At 32.9% G+C, this 22,347-nt stretch overlaps 3 protein-coding genes across 33 annotated transcripts in view; 2 read left to right on the forward strand and 1 right to left on the reverse strand.

The window, feature by feature from the left end:
• LOC139486302 (pericentriolar material 1 protein-like) overlaps nt 1–5,964 on the reverse strand; it is a 55,526-nt gene extending 49,562 nt beyond the window's left edge. For 20 of the 29 annotated variants that reach the window (XM_071271137.1, XM_071271136.1, XM_071271134.1 and 17 more), the window contains exons 1-3: nt 5,842–5,964; nt 3,190–3,355; nt 1–237 (exon numbers count right to left, since the gene is read on the reverse strand). In XM_071271137.1, the coding sequence (XP_071127238.1) occupies nt 1–237; nt 3,190–3,339 (387 nt within the window). In that variant the 5' untranslated portion in view covers nt 3,340–3,355; nt 5,842–5,964. The remainder of the gene's footprint in view (nt 238–3,189; nt 3,356–5,841) is intronic. The other 9 variants (XM_071271144.1, XM_071271143.1, XM_071271139.1 and 6 more) reach the window with 4 other exon arrangements.
• Nucleotides 67–14,987, forward strand: LOC139486307 (trafficking protein particle complex subunit 2-like). Of its 3 annotated transcripts, none has more exons than XM_071271155.1 (5): nt 67–85; nt 7,946–8,079; nt 9,431–9,578; nt 11,405–11,490; nt 14,861–14,987. In XM_071271155.1, exons 2-5 carry the CDS (start codon nt 7,984–7,986, stop codon nt 14,957–14,959), a joined length of 429 nt encoding a protein of 142 aa, XP_071127256.1. In that variant the 5' UTR covers nt 67–85; nt 7,946–7,983; the 3' UTR covers nt 14,960–14,987. The 3 variants fall into 3 exon arrangements, with proteins under 3 accessions (XP_071127256.1, XP_071127254.1, XP_071127255.1); XM_071271153.1 differs by lacking the exon at nt 67–85 and adding an exon at nt 6,131–6,224; XM_071271154.1 differs by lacking the exon at nt 67–85 and adding an exon at nt 6,179–6,250.
• The window catches only part of LOC139486305 (uncharacterized G-patch domain protein DDB_G0278987-like), a 27,916-nt gene continuing 9,951 nt past the window's right edge, over nt 4,383–22,347 (forward strand). The window contains exon 1 of the mRNA XM_071271151.1: nt 4,383–4,387. The gene's annotated coding sequence lies outside the window, so the exon portion shown is untranslated. The remainder of the gene's footprint in view (nt 4,388–22,347) is intronic.

Here is a 22,347-nt window from a genome sequence, read left to right on the forward strand (position 1 = left end):
TTCCTCGTTGTCACTAAAAGTTAGCTGTTGTTTAAGGGTTTCTAGGGCTACCCTTTGTGATGTAGGAGTGCTAGGAGTGATGCGGGTACGAGGATATGTAGAGGGCGTTCTGTGTTGCTGTTCCGATGGCGGTGGCGAGTCCTGAGACAATGACTGCTCCCTTTCTCTCTCTGGGTTTCCCTTTTTCCTTCGTTTAGAATTATCAAATGTTCTACTAGGCTTCCAATCAGAAAAGTCCTACATATTTTAAAGATATTTCAATTTACCAAAGCTTTCAAAAGTTTATATAACTTGTTATTTGAAGAAGAAAATACCCATTAAAAAACCATTTGTTTTTTCTTCTTTCATCAGGCAAAAACGTCAGGACAAAAATATAAAAAAATGGTTTCCTGCCTCCTTATCTAGCCTTAATTTTCATGCATGCCCTTACACATTTTATGGAACATTTAACGGTATGCCCAGTCAAAATACCCACATTTTTTGTTCAGCCCTGTCAATGTCTTTTTCATTGATAGAAAAATCATTTTATCTTCCTACCTTTTCTATTTTTTATGCCAGGAGGCAGTAAACACGTTTATATATATTTATTGGCCTTTATCATGTTTATTATTCTTTTGAAAGCTCTGATTTGCAGTAAATTATATGCAAAGAGATTCATTAAGAATTTCTCTTTTCATTATTAATCATTTTATCTAATATAAATTGGGCTAATATTAAAAAAAAATTTAAAAAAAAGGCTAAGAATTATACACCAACAACAATGCATATGTTGGGTGTACTTTTCTTTTCCATTGTAATTGCTCTTCCAACCCAAGTTCACCTAAAAGTTTTCATCATTTTAAAAATGTTGAATCCCTAGCTATATGTATGATATGCTTATAATATCAAATGATTGTGCATGTCAGCAGCTAGCTGTCTTGTGTGAAAAGCAAAATGATACACATAATCAAGATGTTTTGCCCACTGTGGACAGTTACAAAAGGATTTGAGTTACTCCATGTGACAGTTTTTCACCATTTCCCATCATAAGTATTCTTGCACATTGCCAACTGCTGTTATTTTCATTTCTGGTCAACTGTGAGCGTACACTCGACTATTTTATATTAACCATATAAAACACAGCCTACTACATTTTTGTATATATAAAAAATTAAAATTTAGACCCAAAATCTGCAAACCAAGGGATTCTAGAACAACTTTTGTCTAGTTTTATAAATCTGGTATAGGGTAACAACTTTAAAACCTAATATCTTTGAACTTTACAATAAATCATCAAATTGAAAATGAAACAGAAAATAATTGAGTAGGAACTAAGAATTTAGTAAGAAGAATGGTCTACATTATACAGATCTAGGAGCTACAGTTCTAAATATAACTTACTACGTGTGTACATGGTGTATGTGCGCATGTATAAATATTATTTGAATAAAACTGGTGAACAAACACCATATAGAGCTGTGAATTGTATATAGACAATGATACAGTTGATGTTTTGATGATAATGTTGGTGACAATGTTGATGTTGTTGATAATGAGGTGATGATAAAGTTGATGATGAAAATTTAATCTGAGAAAAGACTTATCTTTCAAAAGAGTCCTGTGTTAAAACCTATCACTGTTCAGTGAAATCACCATGTAATTTCATTAGATTACACAAATGGTCTGGATTTTTTCCATAAAATTCTTTAAAATATATTAACCATTTGGAATACCCCTCTCACAAGAAGTTAAAACTAATGAAAATTGAAATGCCACTGAAGCATTTTCAGTTAACATACATGTATAACAAGCCTTTAATCTCAACAGGCTTTAATTGATATAATTTCTTTTAAACCTGGATTCAAATCCAAACACTCTGTAGCGGTGCAAAACATAAAAGTAAGATTTTTAGTTAGGTATGCAACATCAGTAAATGATAAATGTTAAGCATAACACTGCAAACCAAACAAGAATAAAACATATTTTCATAGATGCAATATATAATTGACACCCACAAAATCCATGATACATTATTATCTGTATCCAACAAATAACCCTTTCAACGCTACACAAAAAAATAGAAAAATGGCTGCTGCTGCTGCATTTTTTTTGTGTTCATTCATTAGAACAGTATATTCCTTTTCAGACTGCTGTATCTTTTTTATTACAAGAGATACAGAAAAAGTTATTGCATGAAAAATGCTCAGGAGAGTATGAACTGTAATGTTAGGCAGTTATTTCAGTAAAATTTTTATCAGGTTACCTGCATTTTCAGGTAATTAACAGGTAAAAGGTGTAATTTGTTACATTTGTGTTGAATTTTGAATAAAAACTACTTTTTGTCTTCATCTATTTTGTTTTTTTATCTGCCATATAATAAAGAAGACACCAATTGCTCGATTCCGTAGCGTATTGCACCATACACAACGTATTATGTAATCATGGCACAAATCAGTGGCTCCGTCCTCAAAATTTTCAGTCAACCTCCGTTTCCCCCCTTTTTCTACGTCTCGTAATGATCGATCAAATCATATTTCCCACACGAATTGAATGTAATAAACACATTGAGATAACAAGAAACCTTTTCACTAATCCTCGTCATCAGTTTCGCCATAGAAATGCTGAAATATTTCCATATTTACAGCTTCGTTTCCGATTTCCGCCATTTGCAATTGTCAAAATATTTTTTTTTATTTTCCTTCAATTTTCCTTCTACTGCATGATTTTACAATAAAAATTGCCGGGATTTCAAGCGCAAATGAGACCTTGCATATCCTCGATTCATACAAGGAAAAATTAGAGAGGACCCGAATGAAAACCGAATGGTTTAAGAGTCCTTATGAAAAATCCGTTGTCATCGCGGCATATGCAGCGAATAGCAGTGGCGGACGGCGTATGTCATCGCGGCATATGCCGTGTATAGCGTTGAAAGGGATAATAATGAATCGACGATAAACACAGTGAATAAAAATGCCTAAGACTAATAATTCAGGACAAATAGTAGATTAATATTATTTACAATATTTACAATATCATAACTATAAATATTTTACTTTTAAAACTTTTAACATGTTTAAGAACATTTGTAATAAAATCTCTGTACAATTTCTGTCTTTCTGATCTTTGAAAGCTTACGATTAAGAAGTACTACCCCAACCCCTCTGTCATGGTCATTTTGTTTTTTACAACCAAATTATCTGTGATACTAACCCAGTTATTTGGTCTAAGATCATTAGGTAAACTGTTCAGGCTAATGTTATCATCTTTGTCCGAGGCACTAGCTGTTCTCTGCCATGTACTCTTTTGTCTTGGATCTGTGGCTGATGGCTTTCTGAACGGATTGCCTCCCCCTGAAGCCATTTATTTCTTTGGGTAACTGAAATGAACCACAAAATTCTGTATTTCATAATAATTTGAGTCATTTGTGAATTTTGAGTAGGACAGGGTAAATATAAATCATACATCAGTGTTCTCCCCAGGATTTTTTTAAGGCGCAAAATTTAAGCGCGCGTAACTCTTTTTTTAGAGTGAACTTTTGTGATCTGAAGCAATCAGTCATTAATCCATGACATGCAATATGAATTATAATGCTTTGTGTTATGTGTTTGATAATGCAGAGTATTTAATAATGAATTACAAGAATATATGTATATATATATATGAAATAAATTGATTTTAAACACAAAAGTTATTTATAAGTCAAAATATAAATATTCATCTCTGCTCCTTCTAGGGATAATGTTTCAAGATAGTGTTATTTTGTTGGACAGTCTGTTCCTCAATTTTGTCTTTATCCTCTTTTGCTTATACCCCCTTTAACATTTGTAAGCCATGAAAACTCAGTCAGCCACTTAATTGTCATTGAAACCAGAAACATGGTGCTTGCTGTTATCACTTGCTAAAACTTTAGCTATGTTGGGATTAGGAGAAGCAATGACATCTGCTTATACTGACAGTGAAGAGGAAGGTGTATTCCCCTTTAAGTCATTAGGCTGAGAAAAAAAACTTCTACTTCCATCATCTGCCTTTTGCTTAGAAGTCACCCTTTTGTTATTTGCAGAGAACATGTTCATTCAGAATTTAAAAAAAAACGAATATGGTTAAGATATTTGATCATATTTGGTATACAACTTTTTAAAATAAAAATATGTAAATGAACAGCTGACAAGTTTCCGTAGTTTTACATTACGCTTCCGTGTGGTATTATTGTTAAATCCTATCTCTTGCAGGTAGATATAAACGAAACTTTGCAAGTTTTTTTTAAAGTTAAGACCATTGAAATTATCAACTAGTGACATTATATAGAAGCTGCAGCAATTCCGTACCCGTGTTGATTGTCACATATTTCCCGACGAACAGAATTTTACGATCGAGGTTCAATGATCATTTTATTTCTAAAAACACAACAGTTTGAGACAATTTACCTTGCAAATAACATTTTTTCACTTTCTATTAAAATAAATCACTTCTCTTTATCTTTAATCAAAGTTTATTTTATTTTTTTCAATTACAAATACTCTCATTCATAATTTTCATCGTAAATATCTTTAGCAATGTGTATTCAAATTTATCACGTGTATTCATCACGTTCATTGGTCGTGTTAAAATAGATTCTTCTTCTCGACCAATGAAAAAATTCGTTATTTAAATGGTCAAGTGATCACATACACAATGCGTAAATACAATGTATTTGCGATCTATTCATATTTCTTCAATTTCTGCACTGTTTTTAATTTTCTTCTACAAATATCTATCTTCTTGATGATCATGTACGCTATTACATGATAACATAGTCCGATAAGACTGAGATAAGCGTGGCTCAGGTAAAACTTATTGCGTAACACTGACCGACCTCTCAGCGGTGATGAGCAACTTGACAATTTTAACCAACATTTATAATGAAAATGTGAAAATTAACACGCTGCGGGATCAAGTATTAAGGGACAGCGGACAATTAAGACGCTGCGGGATCTTCGAAAATATTATGAAGGCGCTGCGGTACCGCAGCGTCATATCGGCCTGGGGAGAACACTGTACATTTGTAATAACTCAGAACATAGAATAGAGAAGGAAAATCATTCAATGTGTCAGAGAGACAACCTGACCAAAGAGCAATAGGTGTTCAATTCAGCGAGTAAACCCTACACTGGGAGGCGGGCTTCAACCTGGCCCATGAACACTGAACAATAATGAACATGACATAATTTGTGAAATGGCATATTCTTTATGAATTGTGTGAGGAATTATGATTTTTGCATGTCATTCATTGCATAAGAATTAGTTGAAATGTCCCCAATTTGACACCATGGACAAGAGCTCTGAATATTTTAAACTTTTGGGATCATGCAATAAACACTGAAATGTTTCTTTATTTCAAATTTTTAAGAAAAGAGCGTTGTATAAACCTTCTTTTTTTCCAGTTTTTATTTATAATTGAATCATATTGATCTTTGCCAATGTTTGCCTTCTCTAAAAATATGCATCTTACTACCACAAAATTTGATAGATCTTATGTTTGGACAACACGATAATGTAAAATCAGGGAAAATATTCAGTTAGTACCAGGTTTGGCAAGAACTTGACAATGCTTGATGCCCAGCCAGGCTATCAAATTTGAGCTGGGTACCTAAGTTTGGCTAAAAATAGTCAGAGGAGTTCGGTGAAACTTTCAAATTCTGGCAGGTTGATCACCAAGATTAAAACTGTTAAGACTTGTGCTTTGTAAAAAGTTGGGGAAACATGCCTTTGGCATGCAGATGAGTCTGCACATGAATGATGAAAGTTATGTTTTTATATTTTTTCACTGCATGTCAACAGTTGAGAAATTGAATGGTGTACTGATATATCTTGTATGTGATTTACTTTAAATGCTCGTGCAATTTAGTTCATAAATATTTCTGAGTCATGCAGATACAGGTACAAAATGAAAGTTCTCTGCGTCTACAAAAATGTCATGGCAGCCATTTTGACGCCGCGCAATAATTTACTTAAATATTATTTTTATTGAAGAAATTCATTATTTGATAAGCCAATTATATAAATAATATTTTACTAAGTATTTTGAATTGTATCAGTTTATGAACATTTATCCAAGATATGTCTATTTATAATAGCATAAAGACGGGACTATGTTTTGTTTTTTCCGGATGTTCTCGGATCTTTCTTTCTGTATTACTCTAGACTTATCGATTTTCATTTTGACATCCACAAACAAACATGAAAAATTTGTAAACAATTCTCTTCAGGTAAAAATAACACGTTACAAGACAAGGTATCAATATATGTAACGATGAAATCAATTCATTCTTATGTTTACAAATTTAAGTTAATTTTAAATGATTGTCATATTGATAAACTGCAATATTGCTGAAAAGGGGGAGGGGCATTTGCATAAAAGAATATATAAACAAGGAGATTCATCTTACAATTGTGAGTCTTTTGATAGCAACTTAAACCATTATCTTGTTAGCCCAAACAGTTTTTGTACTGTACTGCTACACGGGTTATTCAGTGTGCACCACATTTATGATGCTATTTCTTCATGGACAGAAAAAATATTACAGTAATACAATTCCTTAAATAAAAGTAAGGAGGACAAACCAAGGGCCAACAGACTCTCAGGGCAAACAGTAAGCCCCCATTCTAGGAAATGACAGAAAAGCTAACATTATGAATATTTGAAAAAAAGAACCTCAAAATAAGCAATTAAGGGACTAAATCTGCAGACCTTGTTTGTCCATATACATGTATGTGGAATCCATGTACATGTATACATACCAGGCCTTACGGTCATAAAACTTTCGAGCACGATTTTTGTACTCAGACTCGAGAATCAACCAATCAAAATGCTTGATTTCATGTTTCGAGCATGATTTTTGTGCTCCGAGCACTGAGCAAAGTTTTATGACTTCAACCCCAGGTATACAAATAATTAAGATGTGATACAAATGCCAATGAGACAACTTTCCATCCAAGACTCCAAGTTACAATTTATTGAAGTAAACCATTATACATTTTTTGTAAGTCAAAGTACAGTCTTGAACACGGAGCCTTGGCCCATGGCTTACACTAAGAATTCAACAGCAAGCTTAGCCTAAAGGGCCCCAAAAACTAATGAAAAAAACCATTCAAAACAGGAAAATCGATGATCTTATCTATTCTATATCACAAATGAGAAACTAGAAACACTTAATACATATGAACCACATCAACCAATGACAGCCACAAATGCAGCGGGTATAAACATTTTAATAGGTACCAATTGCAATTTGTAATAACGTAAGCAACATTTTGGGTGCCAAATGTGGAGGAGGATCTGCTTACCCTTCTGGAGCATCTGAGATCACCTGACACCCCCAGTTTTTGCTGGGGTTCGTGTTGCTTAGTCTATAGTTTTCTATGTTTTGTCTTCTGTACCATTATTTGTCTGTTAGTCTTTTTATTTTTAGCCATGGTGTTGTTAGTATATTTTCTATCTATGAGTTTGACTCTCCCTCTGGTATCTTTTGTCCCTCTGTAGCAACCTTCACCCTTACCTGAAAAAAATAGTGTAACATCACAACATAGAAAGACGTACTGTACAGCAACCAGTCTGTTCATCATTTTCCAATTGAAATCCACAAATACTGCTCTTTAGATTCAATAGTCTTGATTCTGGTCACCATGGTCACTCTACTTGACAAAGTCATGTGGTCTGCTGCTAATGGTAAATCCGTTAACAGCAGCCAGAGTTATTTGCAGGGAACAAGCTGGCTTATTGAGTTGGTACATTAACACTCATTACCATGCCATTAATACTAGCTATAGAATATAGAGAGAAACTTCAGAGTAAACTTACCACAATCACATGCATTGTGAAAATTAATAATCAATTGATTTGCCTGCTTTTCAAATTATATGAACTACATACATGTAGTATACATGTATGCCCATGTACTAATGAATATTCACTAATCTTTTTTTCCAGAACTTGAGATTTAAAAAGTAAATGAAGGCAAATAAAAGATGGCTGGGAATTATTATTTTGTGATAGTTGGTCACCATGACAACCCAATATTTGAAATGGAGTTTTCTCCTGGAAGTAGAAGTAGTGAACCAAAGGTTTGTCGACATTACTTTTTAGTATACATATGATAGGTATTATTCTTATAAATCATATAAAAAAGAAGATGTGATATGATTGCCAATGAGACAACTGTCCACGACCAAAATGACACAGAAATTAACAACTATAGGTCACTGTACAGCTTTCAACAATGCTGCATAGTCTATAAAAGGCTGCGAAATGAAAATGTAAAACAATTTAAACGAGAAAACTAATGGCCATATTTATATAAAAAAATGAATGAAAAACAAATATGTAACCCATAAAGAAACGACGACCACTGAATTACAGGCTCCTGACTTGGGACAGGCACATACATAGCATGCTTTATGTTTTGATTTGCATATCAGCAAATGGTAGTATTCTTGCCAATGATTTCAACATCATATAGCCTTCAATAATGAGCAAAACACATTCATTTGTACCTATAGTAATCTATAAAAGGATAGAACAATAAAATTTTAAAAGTGAAAACTACCTACAAAAAAATACATGTTCCTCATTTATATAAAAAAATTAAAACAAATGATAGACAGGAACCAATAACAATCACTTAATAAGAGGCTACAGATTGGGGACGGACACATACATGTAATGAATCTGGCAGGGTTAAACATGACGAACCATTTTTTAATCCCCCCATAAATGTGTTATGTAAATGAACTGAAGATTTTTCATCTCCTCTTGAAGAATTTGTAGTAAATAGAGTTATTCATATCATGTATATGTACAATAATAAGTAGATGCATTTGTTCCTTCCAATTGTATTACATGCAGAGTGAGATTTATATATTTTACAGAAAGAAGATCAAGTCTTATAGTGTACAAAGGCCCTGATTAAAATAATTTTTTCTCATTTAATTTTAATTAAATTTTGAAAAAAAATATTAAGCTTGATCATTTGATCAAAATTTCAAAAACTTGAACCACACATTGTATTGGAAAAATTTCATTGGACATATAGCATTTTGACAAACAAAATTTTAATCATTGAGAAGCTTTTACAGAGTTATCTCCCTTTAGTGTTATTTTCCCTTAAATCAATTTTTCAATCATTTGAATATTTCAAAACAGTGATTGACCACCTAACTACAGATCAGTCATTTTGGAAGTATCATATTTTAGAAAGATCATAGGACAATGCATCTTCGCTAGCGAAGATGAGGACAATGACCTTTGTGTACATGTCGCTTAGAACAGGGACATATACCATATGGACAATATTAATCATCCATGTAGTTTGCTCTATGGGATGTTTGCAGAATTTCAACAGAGGTGATTTCTTGGCTGTAGGTTGACCATCGACACTTAAAATAGATAAACATGATTTATTATATATTTTTTCAGAAAGATGATCATCGACACTTAAACCAGTTTGTAGCCCATGAGTCCTTAGATTTGGTAGACGAACAGATGTGGGCAACAAATAACATGTATCTCAAGATTGTTGACAAGTTCAATGAGTGGTTTGTCTCAGCATTCGTAACAGCTAGTCGTATCCTTCAAATATATTAACGATAATAATGATGTAAATAATAATTCATAAATTTGAAAGATAACACATGTGCAAACAAGGACTTTAATATTTAAATCTGCAATAATTTTGAATTCTGGAAGATTGATTAGAAATGTATGAGGGAAACTAACCTAACTAAAGTTAACATAAATTTCACTTTCATTGATGAGGGTGGCAAAGGGTGGTGCTTGCACGAAAAAAACGTGAAATAAGACATAATTCACGTTGAACGTGAAATAATTTATGTAATGAACGTTGCACGAAAAATAAATACTTTTATTTAAACCTTTTGTGACTGAGTCACTGTCTTCTTGTATATATTAACTCTTTGTTTTACTTGATATTCCCGATTTAGTATACACATTTATGATATAATTGGTTTACGGCTTTTAAAATAGTATTTCTTGAAGATCCCTGCCAAGTGTTTGAATTTTATTTGAAAAATACCGAGCACGCAAATAAGACTTTGAAAATCACGATGCACGTAAAATTAAATAAGCAGAACACGTTGAACGAGGCCCCCGTCTTGAACGACTGAACATCAAATAAAAAAGTAAAAACACGTTGAACGTGAAATAAAAAACGGCGATCACGTTGCACGAAAATAACCCTTTACCACCCCTCATTGATATTTCACAAGTGTTTTTGTATAAATACTTGTACAGGTGAATTAGTTTTGGATGTAGAGTTATCTCCCATAGGCATATACATTTTGTTTTACTTATGGAAAGTTATAGTTTTTTTTTTCTTGAGTTCTTTTGACTATGTGGCTGTAAATGAGTGTTTGAATGGAAAAAAGGAAAATAAGGTACGATTGCAAGGGAGACAACTCTCCACCAGAGACTGAATGATATAGAAGTTAACAAACAGGCATATGTGTCACCTATTGAAGGTCGTTGGTTTTCTCCAGGCACTCAGGCTTCCTCCACTAATAAAAACTGGCGACCTCGAAAAAGCCCAAAAGTGGTTCTTAAAAGTGTCGTTAAACACAAACAATCAATCAATCATATAAGTGACAGTTCTACCTTTAACAATGATCATAACCCATACTGCATTATAAGCTATCGCTATAGTTGTCTTTATTATTTATAAATCCATAATTTCATTTGTCTGTTGTCATCAAAACACTGCTCATTATAAGCTTTCTGTGAGACACTAAAAAAAAAGCAATGTAATAATTTTATTTACACTACAACTCAAGCATGTCAAGAGGTTCTTTGAAATGGCTTTAAGGAGGATCGCGGGTACAAAAATTTCAGCAAAAAAACAACTTTTTTTATAACAAATTTTATTTATTACACAATTAGTTATTACTTTTTGATATGATACAAAAATTAACCAAAAAAATCGATTCGGTTTGGCCCCAGAAGACTTTTAAAATGTTTATATCATTGAAAAAGCTCCAAATTATCTCCCTTTGGTGCAAAAATGCTATTATTTTGCATTAAAATTGAAACATCTTTTTTACTCATCGGTGACCTATATTTTTTATTATTGTTTTTAAATAAGCTATACATTAACTAAAAAATTGTAAAATTTAAGCGATTTCTGTAATAAAGTTCTTTTTTTATTTCGATATTACCTCTTTTTCTCCTATTAGTTCAACAGAAAAAAAGTACGATTCTTTTGAAGGCAGATTGTGAGCGTAAATGATCGGTGACCCCTCTTTTTTATTTTATTTTTCTATTAGGTATAAGAAAAAGTTTATTTATAGAAAAAAATTGTGAAATCTTATATTAAATAAAAAATTTGATTTAGACCTGCGAGCCCCCTTAACTAGTATTGTTTCCTTAACTGTGTATCAGGAATGAGGTTTGTAATGCTTCATGAAGTTAAAAATGAAGATGGTATAAAGAATTTCTTCAATGAAATTTACGAGACATATATAAAGGTAAGAGTAATACCGGTACTGCCATTCAAAGTGCAAGGTGTACCATCAGATTCACTAATGACTAAAAAAAGGGGCTAGACAGGGGAATTTGACATTTCCATTTGTCCATGCTGGTATTTGTCCAAACTTTTTTAAATGGTCCCCAGTGTCCAAGGCTAGGAGGGAATATGTCATTTCTTTATTTTCAAAGGATCCCTGTGGCTGAATAGTCCAACTACTGTATCACTAGCCTGTCAATACTGAGGTTGTCAGTTCAAACTCCATAAATGGCAGGTGTGTTTAACTCAAACTATAATTGACTAGGGTTGTCAGTTTTTGGCAAAAAACAGTGGTTCTCTCTGGGCAATTCTACTTCTTCCACCAACAAAAACTGATGTACTTTAAACACCAATCAATCACTATTTTCATGATAGATCCAGGACATTGAACTAACATTGTAATTATCTGTAAGTCTGAGGTTAATAATGAGTAGCACTGATATCAGATAGAAAGAAAACTGAACTATGCACCTAGTTAAAGTTTTTTTTCACTACATCTAAATACATATAGGAAATTTTTGAGGGTCCCATATTAAAAAAACGTAATTTTTCACATATTAAGGTGGTACCCAACACTTTCACTAAAATTAATTTGGCTCGTTTAATTTTCATAAAATTTTGTCAAAGTATTTACCATGAGACTTTAATTAAAATATAAAAATTTAAAAATTTTTGAACCAACTGTTTTGTCAGAAAAATTACACTGGTTATATAGCAATTTGAGAAACACCAATTTTGATCATTGAGAAACTTAATATTCCTTTTACTACACAATGTAATTAAAACGTTTAGCTGACTTTACAGAGTTCTTCTTCTTCTTCTTCCAGGTAAGGAACCGAATTCAAATCTTGAATGTATGAGGTCCCGCGAAAACTAACGCAATGTCAGACAACACAGAAAGTTTTCTCTTGGCTATTTACAGGATAAAACGTTCTCTATATATATACAAATAAAACTATTTACAGGATGTTACTGTCTCAATTTTCACAGAGCATGCCTTCAGGGCAGCTCTGAATCCATCAACTGTGTCAGCTGATGTTGCGGATGTTGGCAGTTGGTTCCAGTCTCTAATGGTCCTTGGAAAAAATGATTGTCCGAAGGCGTCTGTTGTGGCCCTTTCTTGGAAGAAGCGGTTTTTACCTCTGGTCCGGCTATCATTTGGCATTAGATATTGGTGCCTATCTATGTCTATCAGATCATGTTGGATTTTGAATAGCATGCATAGCCTATTTTGTTTCCTGCGGTCTTCAAGGCTTTCCCATTTCAAAGATGTTACCATTTTTGTTACACAGCCAGGTGTGCGGTCTGTTTAGTTGTTGTTAACAAATCTAGCTGCTCTTTTCTGTACCTGCTCGATTGCTTTTATTTTAGCCTGTTTCGTAGGATCCCATACTGTGCTAGCATACTCAACTGAAGGTCTTACTATTGTTGAATATGCTGCTGCTTTGACCGGTTTAGTGCAATCTTTTAGGTTACGTCGTATGAAGCCTAGTGTTTTGTTTCCTTTTCCCACTATGTTGTCGATGTGTCTGTCCCAGGTTAGATTATTGCTGATAGTAACTCCCAGGTATTTACTAGCTTCAACGGTGTCCAGTGTGTGTCCGTGTAATTTGTAATTAGTTGGTATTACAGGACGGTTCTTGGGTTGTATTCTAATTACAATGCATTTTTTTGCATTGAAGCTCATTTGCCACTTATCTTCCCAATCCTCTAATGATGTGAGATCTTTTTGTAGTAGGTCACTTTCTGCTTGGTTACTGATAGTTCGATAGAGGAGGCTGTCGTCTGCAAAAAGTTTGGTCTCTGACGATGTTGCTGTTTCTGGCATGTCGTTTATGTAGGCCAGGAACAGTAGGGGTCCAAGGACTGTTCCTTGAGGAACACCAGAGAGTACTGGTACTTGTTCAGAGACAGCTCCTTTTATCTCCCTGTAGTGTTAGGTACCACCTTAAGAAGTTTGTCAGCCCAAAATATCCAACAGTTTTATTAAATTGATACGAAAAATTGACAGAATAACTTCATAGCATATTCTCTTTTTTTACATTAATTTTTTTTTTTTTTTTTTCTAATTTCTTTTTTTTCTTCATGAATTTACAAGTATCAACATATATTTATCTTGTGGCACAATAAGCAAGCAAATGAAATAAATAAGCATAACAAGCATTCTGTGAACTAACACTTAGAAATCTATGGATTAAGTATAGTAATAACATTTTCATTCATATAGTAACAGTAGTGCGAGAAATATATGAGCATACATATGGTATGGTATAACAGTGTACAAATAATTTCAAATGCTCATATACATATAGATTCCTACACTGCAACAAGTGTATTACGATATTTCTCCACTCGAGACAGTTAAATTTTATTATTTAAAGCGCGAGGCTTGCCGAGCTCTTTAAATAACTAAATTTAACTGTCGAGAGTGGAGAAATATCGTAATACACGAGTTATAGTGTAGGAATCTGTTTCTCTAATGAATTTTATCCTCCTTTTTAAAAGATTTTCAGAAACTTGTGTTCTTTATATGCGACGTCATCAGGCATGGTCGCCTTTTTTCATGACGTCACAATAGGAAAATTCAGAAGAAAACAAAACATTTAGACGTCATAATTAAATTTCGACTAATCATTTGCCGAGAACAGATTTTTCACTAGTGAGGAGAAATATTTTTCTCACACCGGTCAGGAAATGTGAAAATAGCACAAAAATTAGAGAAATACATGTATCAATTTAATCAAAAACCTTAGCCCAGGGGTTCCAGTACAAGTTGTGTTCTTCCATACTTTAGTATTTTGAAGAAATATGTTTCTCTAAAATCAAGTTTTCTTTTATGTAATTTTGAAGACCTTTTATATTAGGTTTTATATCTTGCATCTTACATCTGTGAATAAAGTATTTCGTCAGTAATATAACTTTATTCTTAATAAAATTCAGTTTATAATTTTCATAGAGGCCAAAAATGAAAATTTTCAAATTAAGTTGAATTTCGATAAGAACCTTATCAAAAATCCATGAATTTAGATTGTGCCAAATGTCGGCTACAATATGACAACCCCAATTTTTTTTACATTAATGATCAATGTTTATTTGTGGATGCGATATTTTAATGTTCTTTGTTAATTAAGTGCCAGTTTTTGTAAGAATCTTGAAAGCAATTTAGAGGAATTTTGAAACACAGTTGATAGTTAATTATAGAGTTAGCTCCCCTTAATTGTAAATTTCTAGTGTATTTTGTGTGTTTTGTTTTGTTGAATTGCTGTCACATGGACTCGATGAATAGTATTTGCTATTTTTCATACTACAATCTTCTTTTCTTTATTTTACAGTTTTCCATGAATCCATTTTATGAAATCAACAAACCCATAGTATCTCCAGCCTTTGAGAAGAAAACTCAGTTCTTTGGAAGGAAATATTTACAAGTTTAACACAAACATTTAGTCAATGTATTAATGTAATTAAAATTGACATCTTTAAAGAATATAAATAGGTGGTGTTGAACATGTTTACCTTTACTTAGATTTGATTGAATTTTTTCCTGGTTTTTATGAATCTAAACATAATGTTTTCAGGTTTAACCTACGGTATGTATATTGCTCGCAGATGTCACTTATAATTACTATGTTTAAGCAAATTTTTTTACAAACAAAATAAAGCAAGCCAACTAAACATAAATTTTGGTCATTGAGAAGCTTAATATTTCCTTTACAATAGAAAGTGATAAAAGCTTTAAGCCGATCTACAGATTATCTCCCTTTAGTGTTATGTACCACCTTAAGCTTACTATAAGCCAAACGATGGGTGCAGCTAGCAAATGCTTACCCTACTGTGTTTAATACCTTTTTTTATTGGGGTTCATGTTGCTCAATCTTATGTTTTGTGGAGTTACTCTAGTTTTTATGATTTTTCATTCTTCGCAATAGCAATGATATTTTTTTTGGATTATGGTAATGAGTTAAGAACATTTCCTTTGGATCTTGTGATACGATAATAAATATAAAATTAGATGTAGTATGATGACCAATGAGAAAACTATCCAAAAGAGTTTAGCTGAAGTGGATTTAATCAGCTGTTGGTAATTATCCTTCAACAGTGAGAAAAACCCATACCATGTTGTCAGCAATAAAAAGCCCTGCCATGACAAAACTGGAAACAATTCAAATAAAAAATAACAGACAACAATTAATGATATACGATTAATTACAAGCTCCTCCCTGGAGACAACAACAATGCTTTTCACTAGACCAACACACTAAACCAGATTATTTAAAACGTACTTGAAAACATTTTGGTGTAAGAGTTGTCAGCATTCCTGAAGAAATGTTTTTGACACTGAGCTGAACAGACTCTTTGATACCATGCAATGCTATCTATGGTTATGGTGTCTTTCTGAAATTGTTTAACATCTCCCCCCTTATTTTATTGATTTTGATTAGATCAAATTCCAAATTCAACATCACATCTTCTTATATCTATTGTAAATTGTACATGTCCTACTAGCAGATTTTATCTGACATTGGCTCATTTTCATGGTTCTTTGGTCAATATTAAGGTTTTTGTGTTTTGGTCTAGTTTTTTAAAATACAAAAAGCAATGGGTAAACAATATTTGGTGTATGCAATGATTATGAGGTGTACTTGTCTTTCTGGCAGGGTTCATTTGGCCATGACTTAATTTTCATGGTTTGTTGGTCATATTATACCGGTATAAGTTATATATTAACTATATTTAGGGAAATTGAGAATGGAAGTGGTGAATATGCCAAAAAGACAACAACCCAACCAAAGAGCAGTTGAATACCACCAATTGGTCTTCAATGCAGCAAGAAAATCCCACACCCAGTGGTGGCCCTCAGCTGGCCCCTTAATAAAATTGTGTACTAGTTCAGTGAAAATGGACATCAAACTAAACTCCAAAAACATATATAAATTAACTAAAATTAAAAAAACATACAAGAGTAACAAGGCTCGTGACTTGGGACAGAGGCAAAAATGTAGCGGGTCGAACATGTCTTGTGAGATCTCAACCTCTAGCCAATGTAAATGTACTATAAAAAAACAAATAGCAATACACTCAGTTGAAAAGAAGTCTGAGTCTATGTCAGAGTAGGAAACAGAAGAAACTAAGCAAAATGTCAATGATAAATAATTTAACTAAGGACTATTAGCAGTTACTGACATGCCAGCTCCAGACCTAAATTAAACCGATTGAAAGATTATGGGCACTGGCTATGGTTACATTGAAATGTAACAATAATAAAATAATTATTGTTACATTGGAGACTAATTGCCGGAATACATGGTTGGGTAGAGCTGAGACTACTATAACACAATGTGTTATAGTAGTCTCAGGGTAGACCGATTCCATTTTCAATTTTAGTATCTTTAAGAACATCACAACAATTAATGCATACCGGTACATCTATTTAAAAACTATTTGTTGAATAATAACATTATTATTATCATCATTATTACTTGTACTATCTAGTACATATAAAAAAACTAAAGCAATTAACCTATAGAAGGTTTAAGTTAAATATATCTAGTGTACATTGCTGTCTTTAGTGTAACAATAATGCAATGTAACCTAGACACAAATATTATAGTTACATCCGTAATTAATCTATGAAATTTAAGAAGGCTTGAGGGTACAAAAAAATCAGCAAAAATTGAAACATTTGTTTTTTCATTACAAATTTTATTTTTTACACTATTAGTTGTTACTTTATGATATGGTACAAAAATCAACCAAACAAATCAATGCATTTTGGCCCCAAATGACTTTTAAAATGTTTATATCTTTGAAAAACCTCCAAATTATATCCCTTTGGTGAAAAAAATACCATTTTTCTGGATAAAATTGATTTCACTTTTTTAACTCATCAGTGAACTATATTTTTTATTATTTTTTTCAAATGAAGTGTACTTAAACTAAACTATTGAAAATTTTAGCGATTTCTGTAATTTAGTTCTTTTTTTATTTCAATTTTACCTTTTTTTCTTCTATTACTTAGTTCAACAGAAAAAAAAGTATCTTAACAAAAATGTATGCTTCTTTCAAAGGCAAATTGTGAACAGTGACCCCATATTTTTATTTAATTTTTCCATTAAGTATAGGATGACACAAGGTTTATGACCACAAAAGGAAGGTTGGGACTGATTTTAAGAGTTTTGGTCCCAACAGTTTAGGAATTAGGGGCCAAAAGGGTCCAAAACTAAACTTTGTTTGATTTCATCAAAAATTGAATTATTGGGGTTCTTTGATATGCCAGATCTAACCGTATATTTAGATTCTTAAGTTTTTATTCCATTTTCAAATTGGTCTACATTAGGGTCCAAAATAAAACTTAGTTTGATTTTAACAAAAATTGAATTGTTGGAGTTTTTTGATATTCTTAATGTAAACATGTACTTAGATATACTGGGCCCAGTTTTCAAGTTCGTCCAAATCAGGGTTTAAAACTTTTGTTTGATTTCCACAAAAATTGAATATATTGGATTCTTTGATATGCTGATTCTAATCATGTATTTAGATTTTTAGTTTCCTGGCCCAAAGTGCCAAGTGAGCTTTTCTCATCACTTGGCGTCTGTCGTCTGACGTCGTCATCGTCAGTCGTCGTCGTTAACTTTTACAAAAATCTTCTCCTCTGAAACTACTGAACCAAATCTAACCAAACCTTGCCACAATCATCATTGGGGGATTTAGTTTTAAAAAATGTGTCCGGTGATCCGGCCAACTAACCGAGATGGCCGCCATGGCTAAAAATAGAACATAGGGGTAAATGTAAATTTTGGCTTTTATCTCTGATACCAAAGCGTTTAGAGCAAATCTGATAGTCACTGTGCTTAAACGGCTGTGGATAACTTAAGTTACCCACAGCCCAAGATGGCGGACTCTAAACTCGTTGATATTTAATTCATACAAAATGTACCTTTTGCGACGTTTTTCATGAAGAATTAGAAGACAATTAACATCATACTTGTAACCTTCGCGGCCGTTTATACTACTCATTCACCACCAAATGTGATTTTATTAACGCATCATACTTACACCACAGAAGTTTTATGTGGGGTTTGTGGTACTCCATCCTGGTTATGGTTTGAACTTTTATTTACAAATGTGCGTCTTATCGACGTTTTTCGCTTGTCAGACCAAGGCTTTTCCATACTCTTTAATGTTTTGAGTTTAATAATATGTTTGCGGTTTACCTTCACCCCTGTTTCTTTCTATGTGTATTTTGATAAATACTCTTTGACGCGGCTCGGTATTTATACATCCCACCAGTTAGTTATAGTGTTATGATTTTTTGAATATGTTTCCCAGTATGTTTTTTTTTTCTCTCTTTGTATGTTATCAGGTATGGTTTTTTTCTCTCTTTGTATGTTATCAGGGGTTGTTAGACTATTAAATTACCCTGTTGTCCTACGTAGTTATTTATATTTTTATATACTATGTCGAATTGTTACACTATGTTGACTACTCTTTTCCTTTTATTGTCACTGACTTTTACCTATTGTGTCTTTTAGTTTTATTCAGTTTAATAAAATTTAATGCAACTTGCATACAAATGAAATATACAGCTAGCTGTAAAACTAGGTTTATTCATTTATACAAAATGTCCTTTTTTTAAGTTTTCCCATTTACTGTAGATCGGCCAGGGTGCCGCAATATCACCGTGCGCAACGTCCCAGTGTGTCCAGATTGACACCCCTTTTATTTTACTGTCAATGCTGATGGGATTTGTTTTTGTGAGGATGAGAGAAAAGTGTTTTTGGCTTTTTCAAAAAGACGGGAAAAGTTTGTTCACTTAAGTCTCGTATAGTCTATCAACTGCATGCCTGGGCAATTTGGGTTCCCCTCCAAAACCCCGGATTCACGCTACCCTTGTCGTTGCTGGCAGAAAACCAGTAAGTGTATACATGCTACATGTATGTGTAAAAAATACTTGTGTAGTCTACTTGTTCAAAAATAAAAACGAACAATGATGTTTCAACAGATTATCTGCTATGATCGGAAACAACCCTCCGAACTAGGCGATTCGGTTACCCCGACGTTATACAAAATGAGACCCGAGTTTTGCGGATTTATCGTGATTTTTTTCATATTTTTCCCAATTTTGTCTTCCATCGATACAATGAATTATATCATACTAGACATCTACTTCGTTTTGTGAATATGTATTCGATGCAATCTCTATCATCAGTTTAAACATTACATCCGCGTATGTCGATTCTTTGAAAGTTACGGACATCTCTATTGGTATGATGAAAAAAGTTACGGACAAGTTGTTTTGAAGTTACGGACAGCCTAAGTGTTTTTTAAAATTGTGCTGTGATCGTTTATTTTGTAGAATTTAATCACCTTTCCAGTTAAGGGGTTTCCCTAAACGATTATTACAACTTTTAAATTCAGTTGTTTAATTGATGCATTCGTGGTATTGTTATTCTATAGAAGAAAAGTATCTAACCGACGCAAGGCGGCTCCATCTTGGGCTGTGGGTAACTTAAATTACCCACAGCCGTTTAAGCACAGTGATAGTGGGTAAATTGTTTATCAGGTCAAGATCTATATGCACTGACATTTTCTGGTGAATCAGATAACTCTATGCTAGGTTGCTTCCCCTGAATTGGTAATTTTAAGGAAATTTTGCCGTTTTTGGTTATTATCTTGAATATAATTATAGATAGAGATAAACTGTAAACAGCACTAATGTTCAGCAAAGTAAGATCTACAAATAAGTCGAACGACCAAAGTGGTCAGTTGACCCCTTAAGGAGTTATTGTCCTTTATAGAATTTTTTTTTAACAATTTTTCGTAAATTATTGTTATCTTTTACAAAAATATTTACCATTGTAACTACTGGGCCAAGTTCATTATATATAGAGATAATTGTAAGTGTGAGCCAAAATTTGTTCCTGTGAAAAAAGTTCCAGTGGAACTAATTTCACAGGAAATATGTTCTGGGTGAACTTTTTTTACAGACAATTTCTATATAATTTGTTCCATCTCTATGAAATAAGTTCCACACTTTACCTGGTGAAATAAGTTCTTGGTTGGTAAAATTTGTTCCTCATCTAGTGAAATAAGTTCCATGTTTGTGAGATTTGTTCCTTACCTGGTGTAATAAGTTCTGGATTTATGAGATTTGTTCCTCACCTGGTGAAATAAGTTCCTTGTCTGTGAAATATGTTCCACTGGTTAAACAAGTTATCTTATATACTGAGCACTTGTCATCAGTGAGTTTAAAGTCATTATAAAAAACATGTATTATATTGATAATGTAATAAATAAAAAGTGTAAGGCCAAATAAAAATATATGTGTGGTTCCAGTAACCCTACCGTCCCTACTTTTTCGGCTTAAAAATAGCCTACCCTAAAGATTTTATTGTCATTTTTCATTAAGCACTGTTAAAGTCAGAATGATGCTCCCATAGACTCAATGTAAAAAAAAAACATAAAATAAAAAAAAATCCCTACCTACCTACCCTAACTTTTTTTCAGATGTAACTGGAACCACACATACTTTTTTATTTGGCCTAAACATCCAATTTGGATCATGTGGAGTAAAGCAAAAGTTTAATAACATACTCAATCAATAATACTAAAAATGACACTTATGAACCAGGAAAGAGTAGAATAAGAAATAATAATAAAAGTCATTCCGAAAAAAAAGGTACATATGTATTATAGTTAAAGATGAACATTTTTTTAAAAAGGACAAAGTGACTGATCAGTTATATTAAAAGACATAAAGAAACAAAAGACACACTCTTTTAAAACTGTGCAATGACCATAGCTAAGTTCATGTATGATTATAGAACACCCATGACAGATCAACAGAAAACTAGGAGGTCTCAAATACCCATGACATACATTGTAAACGATAAAACATAGATATGAATTAGGATACATTATCATCGCTTTTATTTCTTCATCCTACAGTCATGCCTTCAATTGCAAATGTACCCCATGCAAGCACAGTACTTATTTTCTGTGAAATAGTTTCGAGCAGAACACTTCCATTGATTTCTTTAAAATACCTTCGTTCAAAGCTAATATCACAAGAACTTATTTCACTTTTTTTTTAAATTTTAATATTGGAACAAAACTCAGGGTGCTGTGATTTTTGTTCCGGTACTTTTTTCACACTTGGTTAAAATATTAGTTCCGGAACAAATTTTATAGGGCTGGAACATATTTTCTGTGACATAAGTTCCGGTGGAACATTTTTCCTATGAAATTTGTTCCAGCGGAACAAATGTCACGCCGGAACAAATTTTTTGTTACATAAGCAGCAATAATGTTCAGTAAGTAAAATCTACAAACACATCACCATCACCAACACATAATTTTATCATGAATCCATCTGTGTCCTTTGTTTAACATGAACATAGACCAAGGTGAGCGATACCGGCTCTTTAGAGCCTCTAGTTTATATTTGGGTCCACATTGAGGTCTAAAGGGTCCAAAATTTAATTCCTTGGGTTCTTTGATATGCTTAATCTAATCATGTATTTAGATTTTGGATATTGGACCATAATAGGTAAATGTCCAATTTTAATTTTTTTTTTTAGTTCTTAGACCACATTCATTCTGTGTCTGAAACCTATTCTGTGTCAACTATTTAATCACAACCCAAATTCAGAGCTGTATCAAGCTTGAATGTTGTGTCCATACTTGTCCCAACTGTTCAGGGTTCGACCTCTGCGGTCCCTGTGGAGCATCTGATTGTGCTTTGTAAAGAATATAACCATAACGTATTGAATTTTGATGCCTGAATGTGTAAGATGTCTGCATGTTGATTTATATTTACACA

This window comes from Mytilus edulis, chromosome 8 (genome assembly GCF_963676685.1).
Source record: "Mytilus edulis chromosome 8, xbMytEdul2.2, whole genome shotgun sequence".
In the NCBI taxonomy this organism is placed as follows: domain Eukaryota; kingdom Metazoa; phylum Mollusca; class Bivalvia; order Mytilida; family Mytilidae; genus Mytilus; species Mytilus edulis.